The sequence below is a fragment of the Eschrichtius robustus genome, chromosome 2 (assembly GCF_028021215.1).
Source record: "Eschrichtius robustus isolate mEscRob2 chromosome 2, mEscRob2.pri, whole genome shotgun sequence".
Classification (NCBI taxonomy): Eukaryota; Metazoa; Chordata; class Mammalia; order Artiodactyla; family Eschrichtiidae; genus Eschrichtius; species Eschrichtius robustus.
In genome coordinates, this window is record NC_090825.1 from 82583165 (window position 1) to 82606773 (window position 23609).

General features: G+C 34.8%; 1 protein-coding gene across 1 annotated transcript in view; it reads right to left on the reverse strand.

The window, feature by feature from the left end:
• Window positions 1-13444: 13444 nt before the first annotated feature.
• Window positions 13445-23609, reverse strand: part of SLCO4C1 (solute carrier organic anion transporter family member 4C1) — a 60382-nt gene continuing 50217 nt past the window's right edge. Inside the window, exons 9-13 of the mRNA XM_068533989.1 lie at window positions 22680-22833; window positions 18446-18636; window positions 17103-17167; window positions 15593-15730; window positions 13445-13631 (exon numbers count right to left, since the gene is read on the reverse strand). Coding sequence (XP_068390090.1) covers window positions 13471-13631; window positions 15593-15730; window positions 17103-17167; window positions 18446-18636; window positions 22680-22833 — 709 coding nt within the window. The 3' untranslated portion in view covers window positions 13445-13470. The remainder of the gene's footprint in view (window positions 13632-15592; window positions 15731-17102; window positions 17168-18445; window positions 18637-22679; window positions 22834-23609) is intronic.

Sequence of the window (23609 nt, forward strand, 5' to 3'; positions counted from 1 at the left end):
TGTACTCTGTACAAACTGCCAGCTTGAGAAATTCAAAGTTTTAATATTTGATTGTACTATATTCCTTTAGATGATATTATTTGCAAAGATGGGTTTTCAGCAATCACTATGATAATAAAAGCAAGTACCTGTGAATATCAGTGTAGGAAAGGAAACAAGGATGACAGTGTCCAATCCAATTCCAAGCTTTGAGAAGGTGTGCAGTGTCCAACAGGTGCACACATTAGCAATTGTGATTACTGAAGAATGAAATAAAAATATAATTGTTCTTTAAATTTATGTGTGTTGTGTTTTTCAAATAACTATTAAACTTTTAGGAAATAAATAGTTATTAAATTTTGGACCTATCTTCCTATCTAGTTAATAAACACAGTTGTTAGCTGTTTCTTTGGGTCTAGATGTGCCATGAAAAAAATTACTGAGATGCTAAGTTTGCCGTGAACTAAGAAAGTTTGGGAACCTCTGGATCAGTACCTAATCTCTGCAAAACTACTGTGTAATATAGGAGTACGGTAAACTCACCTCAGTCTATGCCTCTTTTCCTCATAACTTAAATGATAGAAAGGAAGATTTGCTCCCTCCCACTCTCTGAGAGTTAAGTCCATATTCATTAAAATGGGAATAATTCTAAGATAATCTTAATCTTTTTATCTAGGACAGATCAGAGATGGCACCAAATTTAACTTTTATTTCCCCTCCCTAATTACAGGGGCCACTGCTATCTTTTTTTCTTTTCCTTTTTTTTTTTTTGTGAATTCTTTATATATATATCTCTCTCCTCTCTTTTTTTTTTTTTTTTTTTTTGGCCACACTGTGCACGTAGCATAGGCATTCAGGATCTTAGTTCCCCGACCAGGAATGGAACCTGTGCCCCCTGCAGTGGAAGCACAGAGTCCTAACCACTGGACCACTAGGGAAGTCCCACTGCTATCTTGTCATAGGAATAATAAAGCATATTATTCACATTTATATGTGCATGAGAATGAATTAATGAAAAAATTACTTTCCACCAAAATGGAGACATCCATCCAACAGAGGGCCAGACTTCTTGGGCCTAACAATTCACTGAAAATTGAGAAAAAGCCCTGACAACACATTATTTCATCAATTAAACAGTTATTAATGTGTAAATCCAGCAGTGTTTTGACTGGTGAAGAGGATATAACATTGGAAAAGTCTGTCTTCACCTGGATAAGCATAGCCTACTGCATCTCTATTCTTTAAGGTTTCATGTGTACAGATTGTAAACCTGCAATGTAATTAATTATCTAAGCCTTAAAGAAAAAAAAGGAAAAGGTAAGAAACAGAGAAAGACCAAAAAAAAAAAAAACGACTAACCTGTATACCACTCATGTGTATGTGTTCTCTTATAATACTGGATTCATGAACCATTGCCAACCAAGGTCATTCACTTCAACTGGAATGAAACACGTTAGCAATGTAATTTTCTTAATCTCCTATGTGACTTTCCTTCCATGTGTTACATTTTCATCCCTCATTTCTTTTGTTTCATTTCATGTCTTCCTTTATAGTGGCTTTAATATGCTTACTCCCCAGTCTCTTACTGGCCCACATTCAAATCACTTACTGTAACTAATTAGCTTAGTGTCTGAGCCTGTGTTATCTCTGCCTGCTCTGTTCACAGCAGTCTTTTATGTGTATTCTTCTTATATCAGAATTTTAAAGAGTCAAAATAAGCCACAGTGTCCTCAGCAGACATTGGTCCTATTTTTTTCAGTTCCTAGCAACTAACTGCTCTGTTACACTCTTTGAGTAAAAACACAAATCCATTGACAGATGTATTGTTTAATTAAAAAATAAAAGGTTAAGTCAGACTAAAATGTATGAAGGGCTACTATATTACAGAGTCCCTAAGTCCAAAATGAAATACCAAGCAACTATAAAAATATGCTATATAAAATGTGCTCAGAGAGGATTTAAGGAATATTGAAATGAAGTCAAAGAATCTGTATCCTTTTGACAAATACATCCTCAACATTTCCCTCGCTTGACTGATCTTAAAAAAGCTTCTTCCTGACTCTAGGCCCTGACTTCCCTTTTCTTAGAATATTTACTTTTAGAAAACTGGTGAGTGTAAATTTTCTCTGCCCCTTTGAGATGTAAACTTTTTAAAAAGCTTCTTGCCTATTTTACAACCTTGGGATGTCTTTTTCAAGGACTTAGGAGCCTTTCCTTTGAAATGCATTATCAAGGAAGATAACAGCCCTATTCATCCCTCCCTCACCCATTTCTGTGTAAGGACAGGAGATTAACTTCAGTGGGCTCCTTGCTCTGAGTTGTAAAACTATCTCATTCATGAAGAGAAGAGAAAGTTTACTTTTCCTTGGGTTAAATAAAGCCCGTTGGCAAACACAGATGGCCTATATCTTCCCCTCACCCCACCTCTTACAAACCACACCACCTTTTCTTTCTGCAGAGCTGAGTTCAGACTGAGTTTGGTGTCTGTCTCTCTCCTATTGCAACAATCTTGAATAAAGTCTTCCTTTCCTGTTTAACTTTGCTAGAGGAATTTTTGCTTTGATACCCTAATGCCTGATAAAATTATTTAAAAAATATTCAAAATCATTGATTTTGTTTCATAGTTTTTTCCCATCTCTGGCCAACCAGCTGGGCACCGTGGAGCTGGAAAATAAGAATTCAAGAGAATAAGCATTTCCACTGACAGTTTATATCATCAAGTAATTCATATTTCAGATTATTAAATTATACATTCATAAAATGTTTGAAAATAAAAATTAAGCCAAGAAATTAAATTTAGTGTTTAATCATTCTTGATTGTCTAAAATTCAATTGTCTCTTGACAATACATATAGATAATGAAGAAATAAAAATTTACTCTAGATGTAGACATGGCATTTTGTTTTTTCTACTTTCACATAGTATGACCCAATACATATTTATTGAAGAAATCTAAAACTGTGTTTGTATGTTATTCTTTTTCCTCGAAATTATAGTCATATGCACTATTTGTTGCTAGTTTATAATCAGTTGTAGAGATAGGGATTGTTTATGGATTTAGAAAAGGATGCTGACAGGTTTACAATGCAAAGGCAGGTGTCTGGGATTCAGCTGTATCCAGTCATCAATCAAAATAGAGAAAAGGAGAGAGGTAAGAAAAGAGGGAGGGGCAGGGCAGATGGTGAGTTCAGCTGCTGACAAATTGAGTTTATGATGCCTGTGATTTAGCCCAAAAGAGGTGTCCACTAAAACCCTAAATATTTAATGGCTGATCAGGGCTGGACTTGGGCATTTGGAAAGCAGGAGGGAGAAAGATAATGTCCTACAGAAGGGGGAACTCTGAACTCTTTAGATGTGAAAGAAATGGGAACAGAGAGAGATTGATATATTCCACAGAACAGAGGGAAATTGAGCAATGTCCTAAGAAGATCAGGGGGCTTCAGAATAGAATGAAGGGACTAGGTTGGTAGATAACTGTTAAAAACGACCTCTTTTCCACTGAAATGGAATGAAAGATAGATAAACGTTAATTTGTAAACAGGGTGTAACGAGATGTAAACAGAAGCTGAAACGAGATGTAAACAGAAGCTGAGAACAGTCCTATTTAATAGTCTCTGTCTTCTCTGAAAAGCAAAAAGCACTATCACCTGTGGAAAATGAGGTTGGGATGCACAATCAGGGCTTTGAAATGTCTGTTCCGTTATGGAGACAGCTCTAACTGAACCAGTTGGGGCACAGAGCGGTGCAAATCATTTGTGATCAGGCATTGCTTTGTAACATTACATCAATCCATCACCTTCTGAATCACTAACACAGCTGTCACTGCCCTGCATGACTTGTTGTGTCGCTCCCATTGTGTGTTCTGATAACGGTTTGAACACCATATTACACTCCCATAGATTTATTAACCGTAAGCACTGGCTTGCGAATGGGGGGTGAGAGGGGAGGGGCTCTGTTTCCACGTTATCTGTGCTATGCTTGACATCAAACTCCTCTACAAAAAATGCCTGGTAATAACATTGAACTGTATTTTAATATAATTGGTTAAATACAGTTCTATTTACAAAAGTCCACAAGCCCCTAAGGAATACAGACAGAGGGCCTCTCTCTCAATCTCTTTCTCTTTCTCTTTTCCGTTCCACCCCACCCCCCAATTTTTAGAGTTCCTGGCATTAAGTAAAGTGTCAATAAATGTTTCTGGAAGCTGAATGTTCTGACTTTTTGTTTAAACCTTTAATTGCTTTACTTTTGAGGAGAGAAACTTTAGTCACAAAACTGCATACTAAAGCCCCTACTGGCTTAAAAAGAAAACCTTAAGAGGCAGTTTTGTAAGAAAACTACATAAAACATAATGCATTTCTTGGCTAGCCAAAAAGGGCTTGAGAATTATAAATACAACTGATATCTCCTTTAAATAGCAAGTATAAAGTATGAGAGCATATTATTTATGTTCTCATCTCAGATTTGTTCTTTTTAATTCGATTTTGAGAAGGTCTTACAGATACTGATGGGATGAAATGCCAGCATAACAGTAAAAGAATGTTAATAATTTCAGGATGTACAGAATTCATGCTTACCAATGGAAAGACAATCTGAACAAAATTTTGAAATTTATTATTTTGGGTTTTTTTTTTTCTATGCTTTTTAAGGATCAAATTCCTTTTATGAAAGATAATTTAAATAGCTTTTTGGTATTTTAAAATAAAATATAGAATAGTATGAAAAATTCACTCTTGGTCAATATCTGGAGACAAAACCCATGAAATCAGAAATATGTGCCGTCGTATTTCTAACCGGGTGAAGTCAGCATAGTGAAAACCGTTCTGCTGCATTTGCCAAATAATTCTCGTTAGTTACTGAATAGTGTCACTTCTAACTGGAAGTATTTCCAATGATCTGCATGAGAAAAGAATTCTGGCAAAATTACTAAAAGGATAGGAAATGAAAAAATGAAAATGTAATTTTTACCAAAGAGCCAGAAAGAATCCTCCATCAAGAAAACGTTCACCTCTTGCACTGTTGGTGGGAATGTAAATTGATACAGCCACTACGGAGAACAGTATGTAGGTTCCTTAAAAAACTAAAAATAGAACTACCATATGACCCAGCAATCTCACTACTGGGCATATACCCTGAGAAAACCATAATTCAAAAAGAGTCATGTACCACAATGTTCATTGCAGCTCTATTTACAACAGCCAAGACCTGGAAGCAACCTAAATACCCATCGACAGATGAATGGATAAAGAAGATGTGGCACATATATACAATGGCATATTACTCAGCCATAAAAAGAAACAAAATTGAATTATTTGTAGTGAGATGGATGGACCTAGAGTCTGTTATACAGAGTGAAGTAAGTCAGAAAGAGAGAAACAAATACCATATGCTAACACATATATATGGAATCTAAAAAAAAAAAAAAGGTTATGAAGAACCTAGGGGCAGGATGGGAATAAAGAAGCAGACCTACTAGAGAATGGACTTGAGGACAAGAGGAGGGGGAAGGGTAAGCTGGGACAAAGTGAGAGAGTGGCATGGACATATATACACTACCAAATGTAAAATAGATAGCTAGTGGGAAACAGCCGCATAGCACAGGGAGATGAGATAGGTGCTTTGTGAGCACCTAGAGGGGTGGGATAGGGAGGGTGGGAGGAGGGAGATGCAAGAGGGAGGAGATATGGGGACATATATACATGTATAACTGATTCACTTTGTTATACAGCAGAAACTAACACACCATTGTAAAGCAATTCTATTCCAATAAAGATGTTAAAAAAAAAAAAGAAAAGGTTCAAAAAGCAAACCACCTTTACTGTGGTAGCCAAGCCAACACTACCACCTGCTGGTAAAAATATAAATTGCAAGCCTGGAAAGGCTATGAAAGGATTTTAACACTTTCTGGAGGCCAGCTTATTTTCATGTCTAAGTGCTTTAAATTTGCTTACCGAGTATAACTTCATAAATATAATTTTAGAATTATTATTCTATTATTATATTGGGTAATCACCTAACTAAAATATGTGTTTGAGGTTTTTTGTTTGTTTGTTTGTTTTTTAAATCTAAGTTAACCTCAGCCTGTTCCAATGAAAAAGAAAAAGCCTAAGCTTTGGAGCCAAAGATACCTGGATTCGAGTTCTAGCTCTGACACTTATTAGCTTTTTGGCCTTGAAAACTTAATTTCCCAGGGCTTTAGTTGTCTCACATGTGAAACAATTGATAGGACTGTAATGAGTATAAAATGTGTAATATGTCCAGCTCATTTCCTCATACCCAAGAGATAAACAAAACTGATATTTTCAATAAGCAAGAGCAGCCTCATTTTCACTAGAATTTACCTGATCTTTGCTATATTTTTTTAAAGTGTTTTCATGAGTAGTGTTACCCAACAGTTTTGCTGCTTATAATTTTCAGAACGTCAAATTCCTTGTCAAAGACCTACAGTAGGGGCTTCCCTGGTGGCGCAGTGGTTGAGAATCTGCCTGCTAATGCAGGGGACACCGGTTCGAGCCCTGGTCTGGGAGGATCCCACATGCCGCGGAGCAACTAGGCCCATGAGCCACAACTACTGAGCCTGCGCGTCTGGAGCCTGTGCCCCGCAACACGAGAGGCCGCGACAGTGAAAGGCCCGCGCACCACGATGAAGAGTGGCCCCCGCTTGCCGCAACTATAGAAAGCCCTAGCACAGAAAGGAAGACCCAACGTAGCAATCAATCAATCAATAAATAAATCTTTAAAAAAAAAAAAAGACCTACGGTAATTATCATCACACCACTTAATTATAGAAAGAAGAAAGCCAACAATAACCTGATTTAACCTAACCAAGGCAAAAGCAGGATGTATATAAAGCAAGGGAAAGAGAGAGGAGAAGGAAAAAAATCAGATACATTTGAATCAGTGATGTATTTTTTCCTTTCCTTAGGCAAGCTTCTGCTTTGCTGACAAGTAGCAAAGACCAGCCAGTGTCCTGTCATTGGGAAACCAGATGGATCAGTTTTTTCCATATTCTTTGAAAGATCTCAGGAATATTGCTGAGGAGCATGTGCCAGGATGTCTTTGTTTTATGTCTGTCAGTGTCTTTTGCCTCTCCACTTAGTTATGTCAAATCTGCTCTGTTTTACTTTATTTATCAGAATTTCTCATGTCCCATCACCACATGATGCCATGCACTCAACCCCACGATTCTTGAATCCTTCCATGAAATAGGCTGTAGTAAATGTTAGGTCCACATTATTACTGAAGTACCTCGCTAATACAAGAAAAGGAATTCATCAAGTGCTGTCTCTAATTTTTTATTTCTGAAAGGAATAGCCTTAGGAAAAATTTAGAACAGGTAATTTCTCTCCATTGCTTTCCAACTTACTGGCACCCTTTCTTCCTCAATTCACTTTACTGCATCCCAGAGAACACATGTTTCTGTATTTTGAGAAGAAAGCCCCAGCAGCAAAATTGCCCAATTATTTCTTCTCTCTCCTTTACTTTCAAACCAAACTTGTATTTTCTTAGAGACCAAAATTAGAAATAAGAAAACATAATTAAATCACTGAGCACAAAATGTGATTCATGCTCTTCCCCCATCTTCCTCAATGTGTTAGTTCATATTCAGAAGTTCCCAGCCCTGATTTCACTTTAACAATCACCTAGGAAATTTTTAACGCATTTAATTGGTCCTGGATGGGGCTTGAACAGTGTTTTAATGTTCCACAGGTGACTTCAATTATAGTCATCTTAGCCAACAACTCAACCCAAACACTAGTTAATGAATTTCAAAAAGTTAATAAATAAATATTTTCACAGGTTAGAGAGGAAGAAATATACTAAACACATAATGTTTATTTCCTTTGCATAAGTAAAAGGAGGATACAAAAATAGTAATTCAAAAAGGTGAAACTCATGAAAAACAACATTTTAATCCCACTGTTACCTTCAAATACATTCTGCAGGATCTGCTAGCTCTACCCCTTGAAAACATAGATAGATTCCATAGCTATGTGGCCATTTTTAGGTATCAGAAAGGTTCCATTTCTCTCTGGCCCCCGAATTAGAACTGACTTGTGGAAAAGAGTCCTAATAAGAGCAGTAGGTTAAATTCCTCGCTACAGACGGGCCCCAATTTACGATGGTTCAGCTTACCGTTTTTTCAACTTTAGGATTGAGGTAGGAGATAGATGGGCCCCTGGGCTGGATGGCTGGTGTCTGTCAAGTGGAGTAAAACTGAAGCTGTGTTCTCACCCAGACACTCCAAGACAAAGCTAGTGGCAGAAGCTGAGCTCTGCTCGAGCAAAGAGATAAGATGACCACTCCTGAGGTCAAGGAAAACTTCCCTGTCTGCACATGCGCAGGAAGGCTCCTTGGGGGCCAAAAAGGGAGGGGGCGCCACCCCATAATAAGTGTGGACATACCCCCAACAGGCCTCTGCGGTGGGATCCATCTTAGGAAAAAGTTGCGCATGCATGTTGGGGAGGGTCTTCGGGCAGGTCAGATGTGGGAATTAAGAAACAAGATAATTGGCCAAAGTAAACAAAGACCCGGAAGGACTGTCCTATGTAAGTGATTTAAATCACCTCTTTACTGCGCTCCTCCTTCAGGACGCCCACACTCCTCTCCCGGTGTGTATCTCTGCCTGGTTTCTGACTTACTGAGCTCCTCCTCAGTAGAGAGGACGCCCACACCCTTTCTCTCTGGGTGTGTATCTCTGCCTAGCTTCAGTCTTAAACTGTTTCTCTGTGTGCTCTCCCATACATTGTGCTGTGTCTCTAATAATAAACTTTGCACCTGTTTTTACAGTTTTTGCCTCCTTGAAACATTCTTGCTTTCAAATGGGGGAAAGAGCCGGGGCCACTTTGCTTCTAGCCTCCAGCCCCTGGCGGTCTAGTGACTAGGATTCCTGCTTTTTATCCAGGCTATCCAGGTTCAATTCCTGGGCAGGGAACTAAGATCTCTCTTCAGGACCGCTCACTGCCGTCTCTAGGAGATCAGGATGGTGGGAAAGTGATACTAATTCAGTAGAAATTGTCCTTCGACTTTTGAATTTTGATCTTTTCCCGGGCCAGCGATATGTTGTAGATACTCTGCTGCCACGTGGGCAGCAGCCGCCGCAGCTCCCAGTCAGTCACGTGGTCACTGAGGTAACCGATACAACCATTTTGTACTCATACAACCATTCTGTTTTCACTTTGTGGAATTCAGAATTCAATAAAATCAACACTTTATTATAAAATAGGCTTCGTGTACATGATGTTGCCCAACTGTAGGCTAGTATGTGTTCTGAGTACCTTTAAGATAGGCTAAGTCATGATGTTTGATAGATAGGTGTATTAAACGTATTTTTGGCTTACAATATTTTCAACTTACAGTGGGTTTATCAGGACATAACCCTGTTGTAAGTCAAGGGAGATCTGTAGTCCTTTTCATCTTCTGTATTCTTGTGCACTGAAGAAGGGGTGGAAGGAATAGAGGAAGAGAGGCGAAAACCTGACACCACCAGGACCTACATAATTTTCTCTTGACTAGCCCTGGCTGACCTCCATGCCCTCCATTATGGCAGGTCTACAAAAGCTGGTTTAACAATGGGGTGCAATTGTGGGTCAATACTGACATCTGAAATTATCAATTCCCAGGCAGGTTTACGCTCCCTTGAGTTGATTTCTTACAGACCTACCCACCTTACTTTCTTCCTGTAGTAGGTCCTCACAGCAGGCAGCTCTTTTGGGCAGAGTCCCATCAGGGCTGCTCGAGAATGTCGCATTTCATGGTATCTCATGATCTCATGGCATGGGAAATTCTCATCTTCAGATGTTATGAGTGCAGCTAACCCTCTGAGGCTTCCTCTCTTTGCATTGTGATCCCTCAGCTTAAGCCAGGAACCCAATTCTGTGTTCCTGTCCGCCTTAACATGTTGGGGTACACACTCCATTCTGACAGGAGGGACTGAACTCAGCAAACATCCAAGTAAGGAGGAGATACCAGCCTCCTTTCTTAGAAATACCCTCATCACTAGCGTGATTCTCTTAGGCTTTCTCATTTGACTTCGAAACACCCAGCAATAGTTGTTTTTTTAACATTGTTTCTAATATCATTTCTTCTTTGCAAATCAACTCTTTGGGGGCATAATTTACATATAGCAAAATGCACCATTTTAATGTGCATAGTTCAACAATTCAAAAATAAGACTAATACTGCCATCATAGTAAATAGTTCTGCCATGCCCTTTTGCAGATGTGGTATTAACTGATTTCCCGGTTTAGGTCATTGTTCTATGGATATGTAAAATGTCAACATTAGGGGAAGCTGAGTAAAGCTTATAGGGGAATTGTATTATTTTTACAACTTTTTAAGAGCCTAAAATATTATAAAATAAAATTAAAAAAATAAACTCAGACAAGTTAAATCTAAAAAGAAAACACTAGAATGTCAATTCTTGATCATCTTTATAAGCTATATTCATTTTAGTTAAAATTCTAAAATGTTTTGATCCAATTTACCAGATCTGTTTTTGATTTCTTAGTTATTTTTCATCACTCACATGTAACATATGTTAATGTTTATTGTTTGGGGTACAAACAATATTGTTTATTGTTTGTTTATTGTTTGGGGTACAAACAATATTGTTTGGTGTCAGATACTTCACAATAAACCATCTGTAACACATATCCTATTCATATAAATCCTATATATTCATCTGTCTTACATGGAAAATGTTATATGAAAGAATTTTAGACTATATTTCATAATGAATGGCTTATATTGAATTAAATACATCCATTGAGATAGCAGAAATCACTGGATTAATTAAATTACATTCACCGACTTCAAAAGTACACTGATTTTCCCTCTCCCAACCATCAAATGTATGTGTATACATAAACAGAGACAAATCATATTTCAAAACCTGTGACATTTAATAAGGTTAAACACTTAAAACAAACTAATACAAACATTTTGATTTTTTTAAAAAATATACATTTTACATAATTATTTATAATAAAGAAAATCTTGAAAAAAATAAGAGCCATAATTTTACTTGTATTTTCTGTCACTTTACATAGCTAAACAATTATATACAGTTATTTCCATGTATAAGAGTTTTACATTTGTATTTCCTACAATTAAGAAAATCCAAATGTTACATTTTAAGACATATATCCAATTATGTACAAAAAATCACCATAGTCAACTTACAGATTCAAACTTACTTAAAAATCATTATAAATTGTGAAAAATACATATTATGAAAAATTATGTTCTAAAAGTAGCATAATACCAACTCATATAATCTAGGTAAATCCAAAAGTATAAACAATGTTTATAAATTACAGTAGTGTCTATACTGCCCTATCATAAGAGGAGGTATTCTTTGTAAATATGTTATAAATAAAAGTCTGACTTCTTTCAAGTGCCAAAATTATTTTCACTTTAATCATTTTCATTTAAAGCTTTGTAAAAATGTTTATCATCTTTAAAATTGAGTATGCAGAATACAGTGAAACCCTTGATAACTAAAAATCATTATGAATGCCAATTATTTAGTGACTTATTCATCGAATTATATCTATGAGTGGGGTGATTTTTTTTCTTTCCTCTAAATTAAGTGGCTTTAGACGAATATGTTTTATAATTATTGTTGCCTCTCTTTCTGTTGTTTCACATCTCTAATAATGAGTTCCTGAGGATTTGCCATTATTTTACAGCTAGAAAATGTTTCAATTCCCTGCTTCCACGTATAGGATATAGAAAGCCTAAAATCTCCTTTTAGCTTTGGCTCGAAGAGGAATTTAAAATGTGTCTGTCTGGGTGGGAGGGAGACTGCTTCTGAATTGAGGTATCACGTGTTTGTTCCCCTGCCTACCTTGAACTGTCTCTTTGGTTGTTATGAATTTCCTGCTTCTCAAATACCTGGGTTTTTGACCACCCATCTGGCTTCAATCTCTGGTGTTTATATGTTCCTGGTTTAAGTAGGTCTGTCCCTCTGATTCCTGACCCACTGCTCCTATAATTCTCTAATATTCAAGTGTGCTTGCTTGCCTAACTCTAATTCATTCCTTCTTGCATTTCAATTTATAAATGCTACTCATTTCTTGAATCATCACTGGCCACTAATTACCACCAAACATAATCTCCTAAACTCTGTGAAGTACTAATGCTTCTGATCCTGGTCTCTTATCAGGCCTTTACTCTGTTTGTTATTCTGATCACAGTGTGTATAAAACACTGCTTGTAGAAAGCTAACCTAGGAAAAAGCTGATAATGAATCTTATTAAATTAGTAGCCTTATTTTATGAAATTTCAAATGGGTATAAACTTCAGCACTTCTCTTAATCAGTAAAATTCTTGACCAGGTAGAAGTTATTTTTATTGATGTTCACTGATCCATCTCCTACACATTCTGAGTAGAAAAAGTTGGCCTAAGTCTAATCTGAAAACATGGAATTATAATGTTATCATATATGTGAAATACTTAATCTTTAAATAAGTGGATCAGTTAAAGAGTAGAGTTCAATGTTTTAATCAAACAACAATAATACATGCCTACTACGAGCAAAGCACTACTGAAGTGCTATAAGGAATGTACTAGGTGATCAGTTTTTAAAATGAGAAAAGTTAAAGTACTGAGTATACAAACATTGATCAATAGTTCATTAAGAAATCTTTTCAAAGAATATCAATAAAATGCATGTAAGCCATTAAAAAAAAAAGAGATCTTTTCCTAATTGGCACTTTTCTTTACTGAAGCTGGCACATTCCTCTGGAAGACACGTAATTGAATAATACTATCATAGAATAATAAGAGGTAAGTGTTAAAAATCAGCAATATCAACACATCACTTTCTGGAATTCTTGAGTTAAAGTGAAGATATGTGCATACAATGCTAATATTTCTGAATTCACTATGTACTGGGACACAAAGAAGGTAATTAACCAATATTCTAATAGTTCAGTAGCTTTCTGTAATAAATCAAGGACAGATTAGTATATGTATATTTAAAATCAAATAATATTATTTAGATGGTTTTAAATTCATGGTCATTCAATAACAGTTCTTGAAACTTCGAACATAAACTTGATGAATTTAAATTTTTACACCATACATTTTCTAAAAAAGCCCAAACTATTGGCAATGATAATTAAGATAAAACAAGTTGTAAGAGGGATAGAAACATCACTTTGTTTTTAAAATGTAAAGTTTAAACTAATCATTGGTTTTATGGTTCTAGTATAGTTTATTAGTTGGGGATTTCGTACCTAGATGTACCTCTGTGTGTATATGTGTGTGTGTGTTTTGAGGCTTCTGATGGGCCTTGAAGGCACAGGTCTGTTTCTTATATTAAAGCAAAACCAAATTAAGAGTCCATACATATACAGAAAACACATTTAATTATAAAATATCAATTTTTAAAATATGATTGTCCATATTGTATAGTTAATGCTGCAGTGACAATGTGTATTCTTACAAATGGAGGCCAATTTTCAATCTTCTTTTTTGCTGTTTTACCCGTCATGCCCTGCTTTGCTGAGATCACATTCTAATGAAACCGTAGTCACAACTGAATTCTGATTTTGAAATGGCACATCCGTGCCTAATGGTGGCGGTTTATACAGAAAGACTGCAAGCCCATTGAAGAAAACGGTGATAATTTTACAAGTAACACCTAAATATAGAAACAAATATAAATCATGCATCTGGGCCTTTAATTATTACAAAAATTAATTCTCATTGAAAAATTCTTCATGAGTAGAAACTCACTACTTAAAGAGAAGTATATAAGCAATTAGTTTTATGTTTTAAATTTTTAAAACTTTAGTGAGAAAGTTGATATTCTTCAATAGAACACCTGTCCATAATTCAATGAACTAGTCCTTATTTTCTTTCTAAACAATGAAAATGTACAGTAATTATTCTATTTTTGGTTACAATAATACATTCTTAACCAAGGAAAAATAGCTTACGACATCCTTGAACCTGAATAATAAGTTGCAACATTTTCATGTCCATGATGAAAAGTAATTCTAAAAATAAAAAAGGCTTTGGAGTTCTTAAAAGAAAGCCTCTATGGGAATATATAACATTCAATACTCTTCACAGGCTTCAATTTGTCTTCAAAGAACTCTGATTTTAAGCTCAGTTATTTGAAGAAAAACTAGTTCTGGTCACAGTACAAGCATCAAAGTGCCAGCCAAATAAATTAAATGACCTCACAATATGGTTTTTGCAGTAGCTAATTTGTGTTAATCATTAATATTTTACTCAAACTGTGTATTTGAAAAACAGGAATACTCACTGCGCTAAGCATTTCTAGATTTATAAGAAGAACAATTACATAGGTACTACTGTTACAATGTTCTTGGAATATTTAAAGGTATGTATGTTTTGGGGAAAAAAATTCTCATATTCACTACAGAGTAGGTAAAGGAACAATTCATTATCTATATTTTTTGGTCAAAAAGTACAAACATAACCAATAAATAAATTTTTAAGCATAAAAATACACTGAATAAAAAATGTTTTTTAACAGGTAAAAGTGATGGGAAGATTAATTTTGCCTATTCTAGTCAATATTTGTCTTCTCATTATTTTGCTAGATTTATATATTTATTTCTTCAGTGGATAATTTATTATTCTGTCATTATAAAGTCAGACAGCATACTACGGATTTAAACACACGTAGGAGAAACAAGCTATCTTGATACATGTGCGAAAATAATCACACCACAATCACAGTGAAAATAACACATTATTTTAAATACACACACACACACACAGAGTTGATTCTTGAACAACTCAGGGGTTAGGGGCACCGGCAACCCATGCATCAAAAATCCTCATATAACTTTACAGACTGCCCTCTGTATATGCAGTTCCAGATGGCGGATTCAACCAACCCGAAGACTGTGCAGTACTGTAGTACATATTTATTGAAAAAAATCTGCTTATAAATTGACCCGAGCAGTTCAAACCCATGTTGTTCAAGGGTCAGCTCTGTATGTGTGTGTATTTATATCTAGAATTTCTCTATTTTTAAATACTCTAATTTCTTAGGTTGTTTTTTTAAATTTTAAATTTTATCATACTCTTTCAAACTAGATGCATTGATCTATTTCCTTATTCTTAATTTTCATTGATTGCTTAACCAAGACTATGGAAGACAGACTACCAAAGGCAAAAAGGGTTAAACATCATGGCTAACCTTGTAAACCATAAAAAGGTTTCTTACAACATGCCTTAGAGCCAAAAAATACTTCCCTGCCTCAGCTCTATGTGCTTTCCAAAGCCCAGGTGCCTAAATGACAATCGTTTCAGTTTCTTAGAATTCTCTTTTAGCTTTTTGTTATACTTTCCAAAAAAAGTTTGAGAGAAGTTGTTAAAAGAAAATTATATGATATGTGATACGATGAAAGCTAAAATGTTACTCTCTTCTATTTTAGACTGAGCCTCGCAGACTCCAGGTAAGACCTTTTATAATATGCTATGATAAATGATCTTGGCTTCAGGACTATAGGATAATCCAAAAGCATGGACTGAACATTTCAAAACCTAAGTAAGTAACAATAAGATTTTTTTTCTCTTGACATAATCCATTTATTCTAAAGATATCAAAAAGTCACCACTTACTTATGGCCACTAACATATAGGCCATCTTGATGTTATTATAAATCCAGCAAGCTCCTTTAATTCCACATTCGTTGATATCCCAGAGAATACATGTGCTGTCTATTGTGATGCCAAATATAATAGGCCCAGGTATTGTGCCTAGAAGAATTACATGTGAAATACACATAAGTGAAGATTATAGTTTATAGTTACAGATTTTTTTATATATGATTATGTATATATTTTATATAAATAAAAATAGGTATTAATCTGCCCATATGCAAATCAATCAGTTCATGTACAAGTAATAGGAATATAAAGAAACACAGATAAAACACTCTAAAATAATTATACATAATTATTATATATTTCTAATCAATTCAAGAAATTATTTTAATAAACATCTCTGTCATATATTGGGTTAATATTTAGTTAAGTAAATATTCTAATTCACTGCTTTTCTAATTTAATAAATGTCTTTGAAATTAGCTATCATACTTTAAAAAAATCAAAATAAATTATTGATGCACAGAATAAGTCTCCTAAACCACAGCATATATATTATGCATGTGTGTGTGTGGGTGTGTGTGCATGTGCATGTAAACTAATGTGGGTGTGTGAGTATACATATTTATATATACATAAACATACATACAGTGACATGAATGTGCATGGGAATGTACATATGTACATGCACACAAACATTCACACTAACATGCCTAGTTCACCATTAATTGTGCAACTATGGGCAAATCCCTGAATCTCTCAGGTCCTTAATTTACTCATATAAAAAATTGAAAAGTTGGTCTAGGGGATCTCTAATGTTTCCTGCTTTTGATTTTTATTTTTATAAATAATCTTAATATTATGGGTATAATATTATACATAAAATTATACACACATATAATTACGTGTAAGACATGTTTCTGCCTTATTATTCTTCCTACATCTGGAACCTTAAAAATTTTCTGGCATAAATTATTTCTTCCATCAATTCTTAACTAGACACAATATTCACAGCACAGTTTTTACTGAAACATAAATTCATCATTTTCATTGCTAATGTAACATAATTATGTCCTAAATGGAGTTAAATACAGGGAGGAAAAGGAATTACAATAGTTATAAATAAGATTTTATCATAATTTACGTTAGTCATAGGTTTTATATGAATAGAAAAAAAATCATGTCTTTTACTTGCTCTATTAGAAATGTGTTGATGACCATATGTTATATTTTAAATAAATATAATATACTCTTCAGGGTTATATTTGCAACAGAATTGGAAACAACAGTTAACCAATCAGGTAGGTGAAAAGTAAAGTCATTATTTTCCTATGTGATATATAAATAATACTACATCTTGAATAGTGGAAAACAGCTTTCTTCAATGACAACTGCAGAAACTAATTGCAGTTCCACTGCAGTTAAACTAATTGTTTTCTTGGCACGTGATGTAAGTGAATAAATCAATAACAGTAATGAATAAAAATAACCAACAGTTACCAATGCATTAAGAAAAATGGCATACCTAATAATCGAAGCAACATACACTGTATTCCCAATGCTAGAGATCGCTGCTTTTGATTAACACACCTGGATATATTAAATGCATATAAGACAAAAAATGGTTGTATAGTATATTTATCCTTGAGCAAATTCATTTTTATAACAGCTTAGCATTTCTAGATTAAAGCAAATACTATACACATGAAATAAACAAATTATTTATAACAGCTTATATACAGTTCAACCTTTCTGGAATTAGAAGAGAAGAAAAATGTTATCTCAACTAAAATACTGCAAATAATACCAAAAAAGAGTCAAATGAGTTTTAACAAATGTATTGAATATGTATGAATTTTAGCAAATATAAAGAAGAGAGGACATTCATTAACAAGACTTCTTTTTGACTGTCCCATAAGTTACAAGTCATATGGCTTAAGTTGCAAGCAAATAATTCTTATTCTCTTATTAACTTTGAGACAGAAATCATACCTGTGAGTTACGGTTACAAATTGGAGGTAGTGTAAAACAATTTCTGATGCTCAATTTGATTCAACAATAATTCTTTAAGTAATAACTCTCAGAGATGAATGAGACATGATGTTGGCACACAAAAGAGTTAGATGGGAGATAGAAGAGATCAAGTCGTCTTTAAAAAATATATATGTAGGTAAAAAGTGACATAGATGTAATAGGTGTTATGTTAACAGACTACTTAATGTTTTTAGACAAAATCTCTGAAGCTTCTGTTTGTCAAAAAGTATGTGAAAAAGCAGTGAGTATCAAGGAACAAAAATTGAAGACGGAAAAAGCTAGTTTGTTAGGAAAGATATCGAAAGGCTGATGAGCTTATGGAAGGGCAAATAGGAAATATTTTTACAAAGTGGTGTGGAAGGAAGAAGAGCCAGTGAAAGGCACAAAACACTGAAGAGCCAGGGGACAGCCAGCATATTTTACTGTTTACAGGAAGGTTTAATATCACAGCACCTACTGTATAAGACAGAATGCACATCATTCTGATTCTGACACATGTGGAATGCACTGCCATTTCCATCATACTCAAATGCAAATGATTATAACTCCAGCTTACAACCAAAGCCTCATGAAAGAAGCAGAGAAACTAGCATCGAGTACATGCCAAGTAGGCAATGTTAAGACACTTTCACAACCATGATGTTGTTAAAGCCTCAAACATCTTGGGTTCAATGAGGTAGCTTTCCCAATGCCACAGAACTAATGCTCTTGTAAGGGCTGAATTAGTATTGGAACCAACAGTCAATATAAACCCCAAATAAATCCCTAAGTCCATTTTTTTTTTCATTCAACATGTTGGCTTAGGGATGGCAAATTTCACAATATAACACATACCTTAGGATAGACACAGTTATAGGAGTACCAGCCATGAAGGTAAAAACAATTGCAGCAAAGAAAATGCCAAGGAATACAGGCAAGTTTTTACATTGACTTGAACACTTCCCAGCTTGAGCTTCAAAACTAAAACTTGATGGAGTAGGTGTTACTTCTGTTTTTCTTTCAATACATGAACAGTTATAATATACCTGGAAATATTAGACATAAACATACTAAAAGTGCTTATCTTCAAAACATATTTTATCATTGCAAATTATGTGAGTTTTAGACATGGCAAACACTTACACAGTCTTAATTCATAAACAACAAATAGTGATGAGAAACAGTAATAACCCTTAAGAAATCAAGCAAGTGAAAACAAGGGGCCATAGTTACAAAGTAGAATAATCTGTATTTGACTTTTGTGTCCATTATTTTAACTTGTAACCTGTTATTGATTCATGTCTTATAAAACAAATTGACAAGAATATAACAATTAGATGATCTCACACATTCTAGGCTGCTTTCAATAGATCACAATTGTTCAAATAGTTTTCCTGCTAATTTTCTTCTTTTCCATTATTAGGACACAAAGAAAAGCATGCATAGTGACAATCTCACTACCTATGCTAGTTTGAAAGAACTAACACTCTAATTTTAACAATTGCCACAGTAAATTAACTAATACATTACAAGAGTTTGGGGGAAAAAAAAAACTACTTTCAACTAAACCTTTTTACTATAATTTTCTGAACTTTTTGAATTGTTTTACCAAAAGCAAACTGGATCCTTCTTAAGATGACATATTTATGATAATCAAAAACTAGAAGTTATTACATTATCCTGAAGGCTATTTTTTATTAACATATTAACTATTTAATATATATATATATACACATATATATGCACATATGTGTATACATATAAATTAATAATATGAAATGTTGGAAAGTAACATGTTTAAAAATCACAAGTATTACTTTGTAGGAAAAGAGTTCAGGTATTTGAAAAGTTAGGCATAATCATTTTTTAAAGGCTTTTTACATCTCAACTCCATCCTTACTACAAATCTTTTTATATGTTTAAGGCCTCAATAAAGTCAGAGCAGAGCTAGAGAAGTCAAAGTGAAGTGGTGCTTTTACTGTCCCAAAGGCCAGAGACCACTGGTACTGATTCAGGAAACTCAAAATATGCAGGTGACATTCCTAAAATGAAATATTACATACTCAGCAATCCGATATGTCAAATAATGAAATAAAGTAGCCTTTAAAAATTTTAAGAAGGAAAACTGAAAACAGTATTTTGTATCTTAATGAAGCTTTACAACTCTCTTACATAAAAAAGTATACATTTGCCTATAATATAGCTAGCTGCTAGTCAACATCTGTTTTTGTAGTTCAGATCACTGGTAGGAAATATATTCTATTTCTGTGAACAAATGTGCATATTTATTACATTATTATCAATGCATTTTGCCTATCTGATATATTTCATTAAAAAATCCTGTGAAAAAATGAGTTGTTTCATGGACAAGTTGGACATAAAAAAGCCAGGTCAAATAGAAAATTTGGAAGTCAAAATAACTTGCTTTTCTGAAACAATCCCTAGAAGACAATTTATTGTTTAAAATGGTAATGATAATATTTGGTGCCAAAATATAAATATCGAATTAACCATGTCAGAATAACCACTACCATTTCAAGTGTGCTCTGGGTATTAGATTTTTTATTTATTTACTTATTTATTCATTTATTTTGGTTTCCTCCTGCAGGATGGTACTTGTGTCTATACATTTTGTTATGTGAGTAAAATCCTTCCATTAATTTAATTCCTTGTCATAATCTTCTAATTAGAGTTAGTCAATAGCACTTATTGATTGATATTTTATATACAGGAAAATGCTACCTACTCATCTGCCTCTCAAAGGAATAGTTTACCTTCCAAGTAGTTCTGAGTCTATGATATGTATTATGCTCACTTGTGGAATCTGATTCCTTATAACTGACACAAACACCTAATTTTCTCAACCTGTTTTGAAACTAAAGCAACCCCAGATGTCCACTGGTTTGAAGGTATGGTAACCCTCAGTTTTTGGATCTTAAAAATCTTTCATTAAATTTTCACAGGAACTTTATGGTAGTTATCTAGTTAGTTTTACTCCAAGGATTAAAACTGCACATGTCAACCAAGTCTATTAAGTCTGCTATGATTCACCACATTTTTTCTGGCATATTTTTCAATGATCTTAGACAACTATTTTTAAATCTATAAGCTAGGTAATACGAAAAAAAATGTATACTGTTTCTCACATTCTGGTTTACCCCCAGCAGAAAGATGAAATCCTACATCTCTGTTGAGATAAATGTTCAATGTATTTATTACACACAAAATCATTAAAGATATGTGTACATATGCACAGACATATATTTATGTGTGTATATGAACATATAAATGTGTATAACCACACACACACATACAGACATCTGTGTTGGTTCTAAAAGAAATCTGAAGTACTGTTACAGATTATTTCAATTAATGATTTCTATTTATTTATGTAAAAATCTTTTCTTGCAATCTTTTTTTTTTTTTTTTAAATTAATTAATTAATTTATTTATTTATTTATTTTTGGCTGTGTTGGGTCTTCGTTTCTGTGCGAGGGCTTCCTCTAGTTGCGGCGAGCGGGGGCCACTCTTCATCGCGGTGCGCGGGCCTCTCACTGTCGCGGCCTCTCTTGTTGCGGAGCACAGGCTCCAGACGCGCAGGCTCAGCAGTTGTGGCTCACGGGCCTAGTTGCTCCGTGGCATGTGGGATCTTCCCAGACCAGGGCTCGAACCCGTGTCCCCTGCATTAGCAGGCAGATTCTCAACCACTGCGCCACCAGGGAAGCCCCTTCTTGCAATCTTAAACTTATCTTTATATAGAAAAAGGAATGCCATTTCACTAATCCATATTTCAAATATCCAAGATTGTGCTGTTTTGTCATATAATTCTTACATACCTTATTCATTGTAGTCTCTTATATCATATTATATATTTCCCTCAGGTCTTTTTAAAGTTATCACATTATCTATTAATGCATAACATTACCTATTATGTACTACTAGTAATGTGAATATTATTTCTTCCCAGGCTATTAAATTTAACGAAGATAAAATCTTTAGAGTGTAGATGTAGTACAACAAAATTCTATTGGATTTTCTTAAACCATTTAATTGTACTAAAAAGAAATCATATTTAGGTAAACTGATATGCATTCTTTTTTTAAAAATTTTATTTATTTTTTGGCTGTGTTGGGTCTTCGCTGCTGAGCGCGGGCTTTCTCTAGTTGCAGCGAGTGGGGGCTACTCTTCATTGCAGTGCGCGTGCTTCTCACTGCGGTGGCTTCTCACATGTGGAGCACGGGCCCTAGAGTGCGCAGGCTTCAGTAGTTGCAGTGCGTGGGCTCAGTAGTTGTGGCGTGCGGGCTCTAGGGCACGTGGGCTTCAGTAGTTGTGGCACACAGGCATAGTTGCTCCGCGGCATGTGGGATCTTCCCGGACCAGGGATAGAACCCATGTCCCCTGCATTGGCAGGCGGATTCTTAACCACTGCGTCACCAGGGAAGTCCTGATATGCATTCTAATCCACAACTAAAAGTAAACTTGCATTTGAGAACGGTTTAGTGATTTGTATATTTTTTTAATGTGTCCATGGTGTATCAATTAAAAGCAACAAATATTTATTGTGTTTTTATTATATACACTGTACTCAGTAAGAATAAGAGAAGTTCCCTGACTTCGAGCGACATAAAGTATAGTTGAGAAAAAATATAACAATGTAAAAAGGTAAATAATATTTCACTCCTATAACAGAAGTGATGTTATAAAGATGTATGTGAGGAACTGCTAAATTGATTTTTCAACAGTAATTGAATGTGAGGTATAAAGGAAGAAGAATCTTTTTCAGTTGGAGTGGTCAGGGGCCTTTTTTTTCTTTTAAATTAAGGTAAGAACACAACAAATTTTAAGTGTACGATGCATTATTGTTGACATAGGTACAATGTTGTACAGCAGATCTCTCGAACTTATTCATTTTACTTGACTGAAACTTTATGCCTGGCTTCTGAATGGAGGAGGTGGGCCAGGAAGGAAAGACTAGGCACAGCATGACACCACTAGAGGGATAAAGAAGGGCATCCAGAAATACACAAACATACTGCCTCATTAAGGTATGTAAGGAAGTAAGGTAAAGTAAGGTAAAGACACAAGTTACCTTTGGATGTCTTTTGGAAACAGAATTTGTACAACCTGCATAGCAGGGAGAAAAATATTGGATTCCATTTCCTCCACAGATAGGATAATAATATGATCGCAGGCAGTTACAATTGGCATTACAAGGAGCGGTCAAGTTTCCCAGTTCTCCTGTCCTGTCAACAAGAAATAAAAGATGGGTAAATTATCTATGTTCTAACTTTTAATGAACAGTTCAGAAGCATTGTTATATCTTGCCATTCAATCATTTATTCACTCACTCGACACTTCATTTAATTACTGAACAAATAAAACAAACAGAATGTCTGCCTTTTCACAAAGAGCTTAATTAACTTCTTGTGGAAGAGACAGGCAGTAGAAACAATAGCTGTATAATATAACGTCTGTCAATGATTTAAAAAACATAGGCAGAGTAAGCAAATAAAGCTGTTTCTCATTTGGTACCAGATAATTCTTTCTTTTTTCTTTCTTTCCGTTTTTTTTTTTTTTTGGTTGGGGGTGAGGGAGGGCTGGTTCTGTGGATTGTAGGCTATTTAGCAGCATCCCTGGCCTCTACCCGCTGGATGCCAATAGCATCCCCTTAGTTGTGACAACCAAAATGTATCCAGACACTGCCAAATTTCCCTGGGATGTGAGTGAAATTTTAAACCTGGAAGGATGAATACAATTGTAATCTTCAGCATACTCACTTTATCAATGGGAAAACTGATTCCCAGAGAAACTAATTTACTTTTCTTTCTTTTCCAAATATAATACTCCTGGTTGCCAGGCTCGGTGTTGTTCCATGCTGCCTCTTAATAGGAGGAACATCTTTTAAAATATAAAGGGTTACCCTAGGCAAAGATACTTCTCCAATCCCTTATTTATTTATTCATTAAACCAATATATATTGAGCAAGTGCTAGGCCCTATGCTAGGTATTGGGACTACAA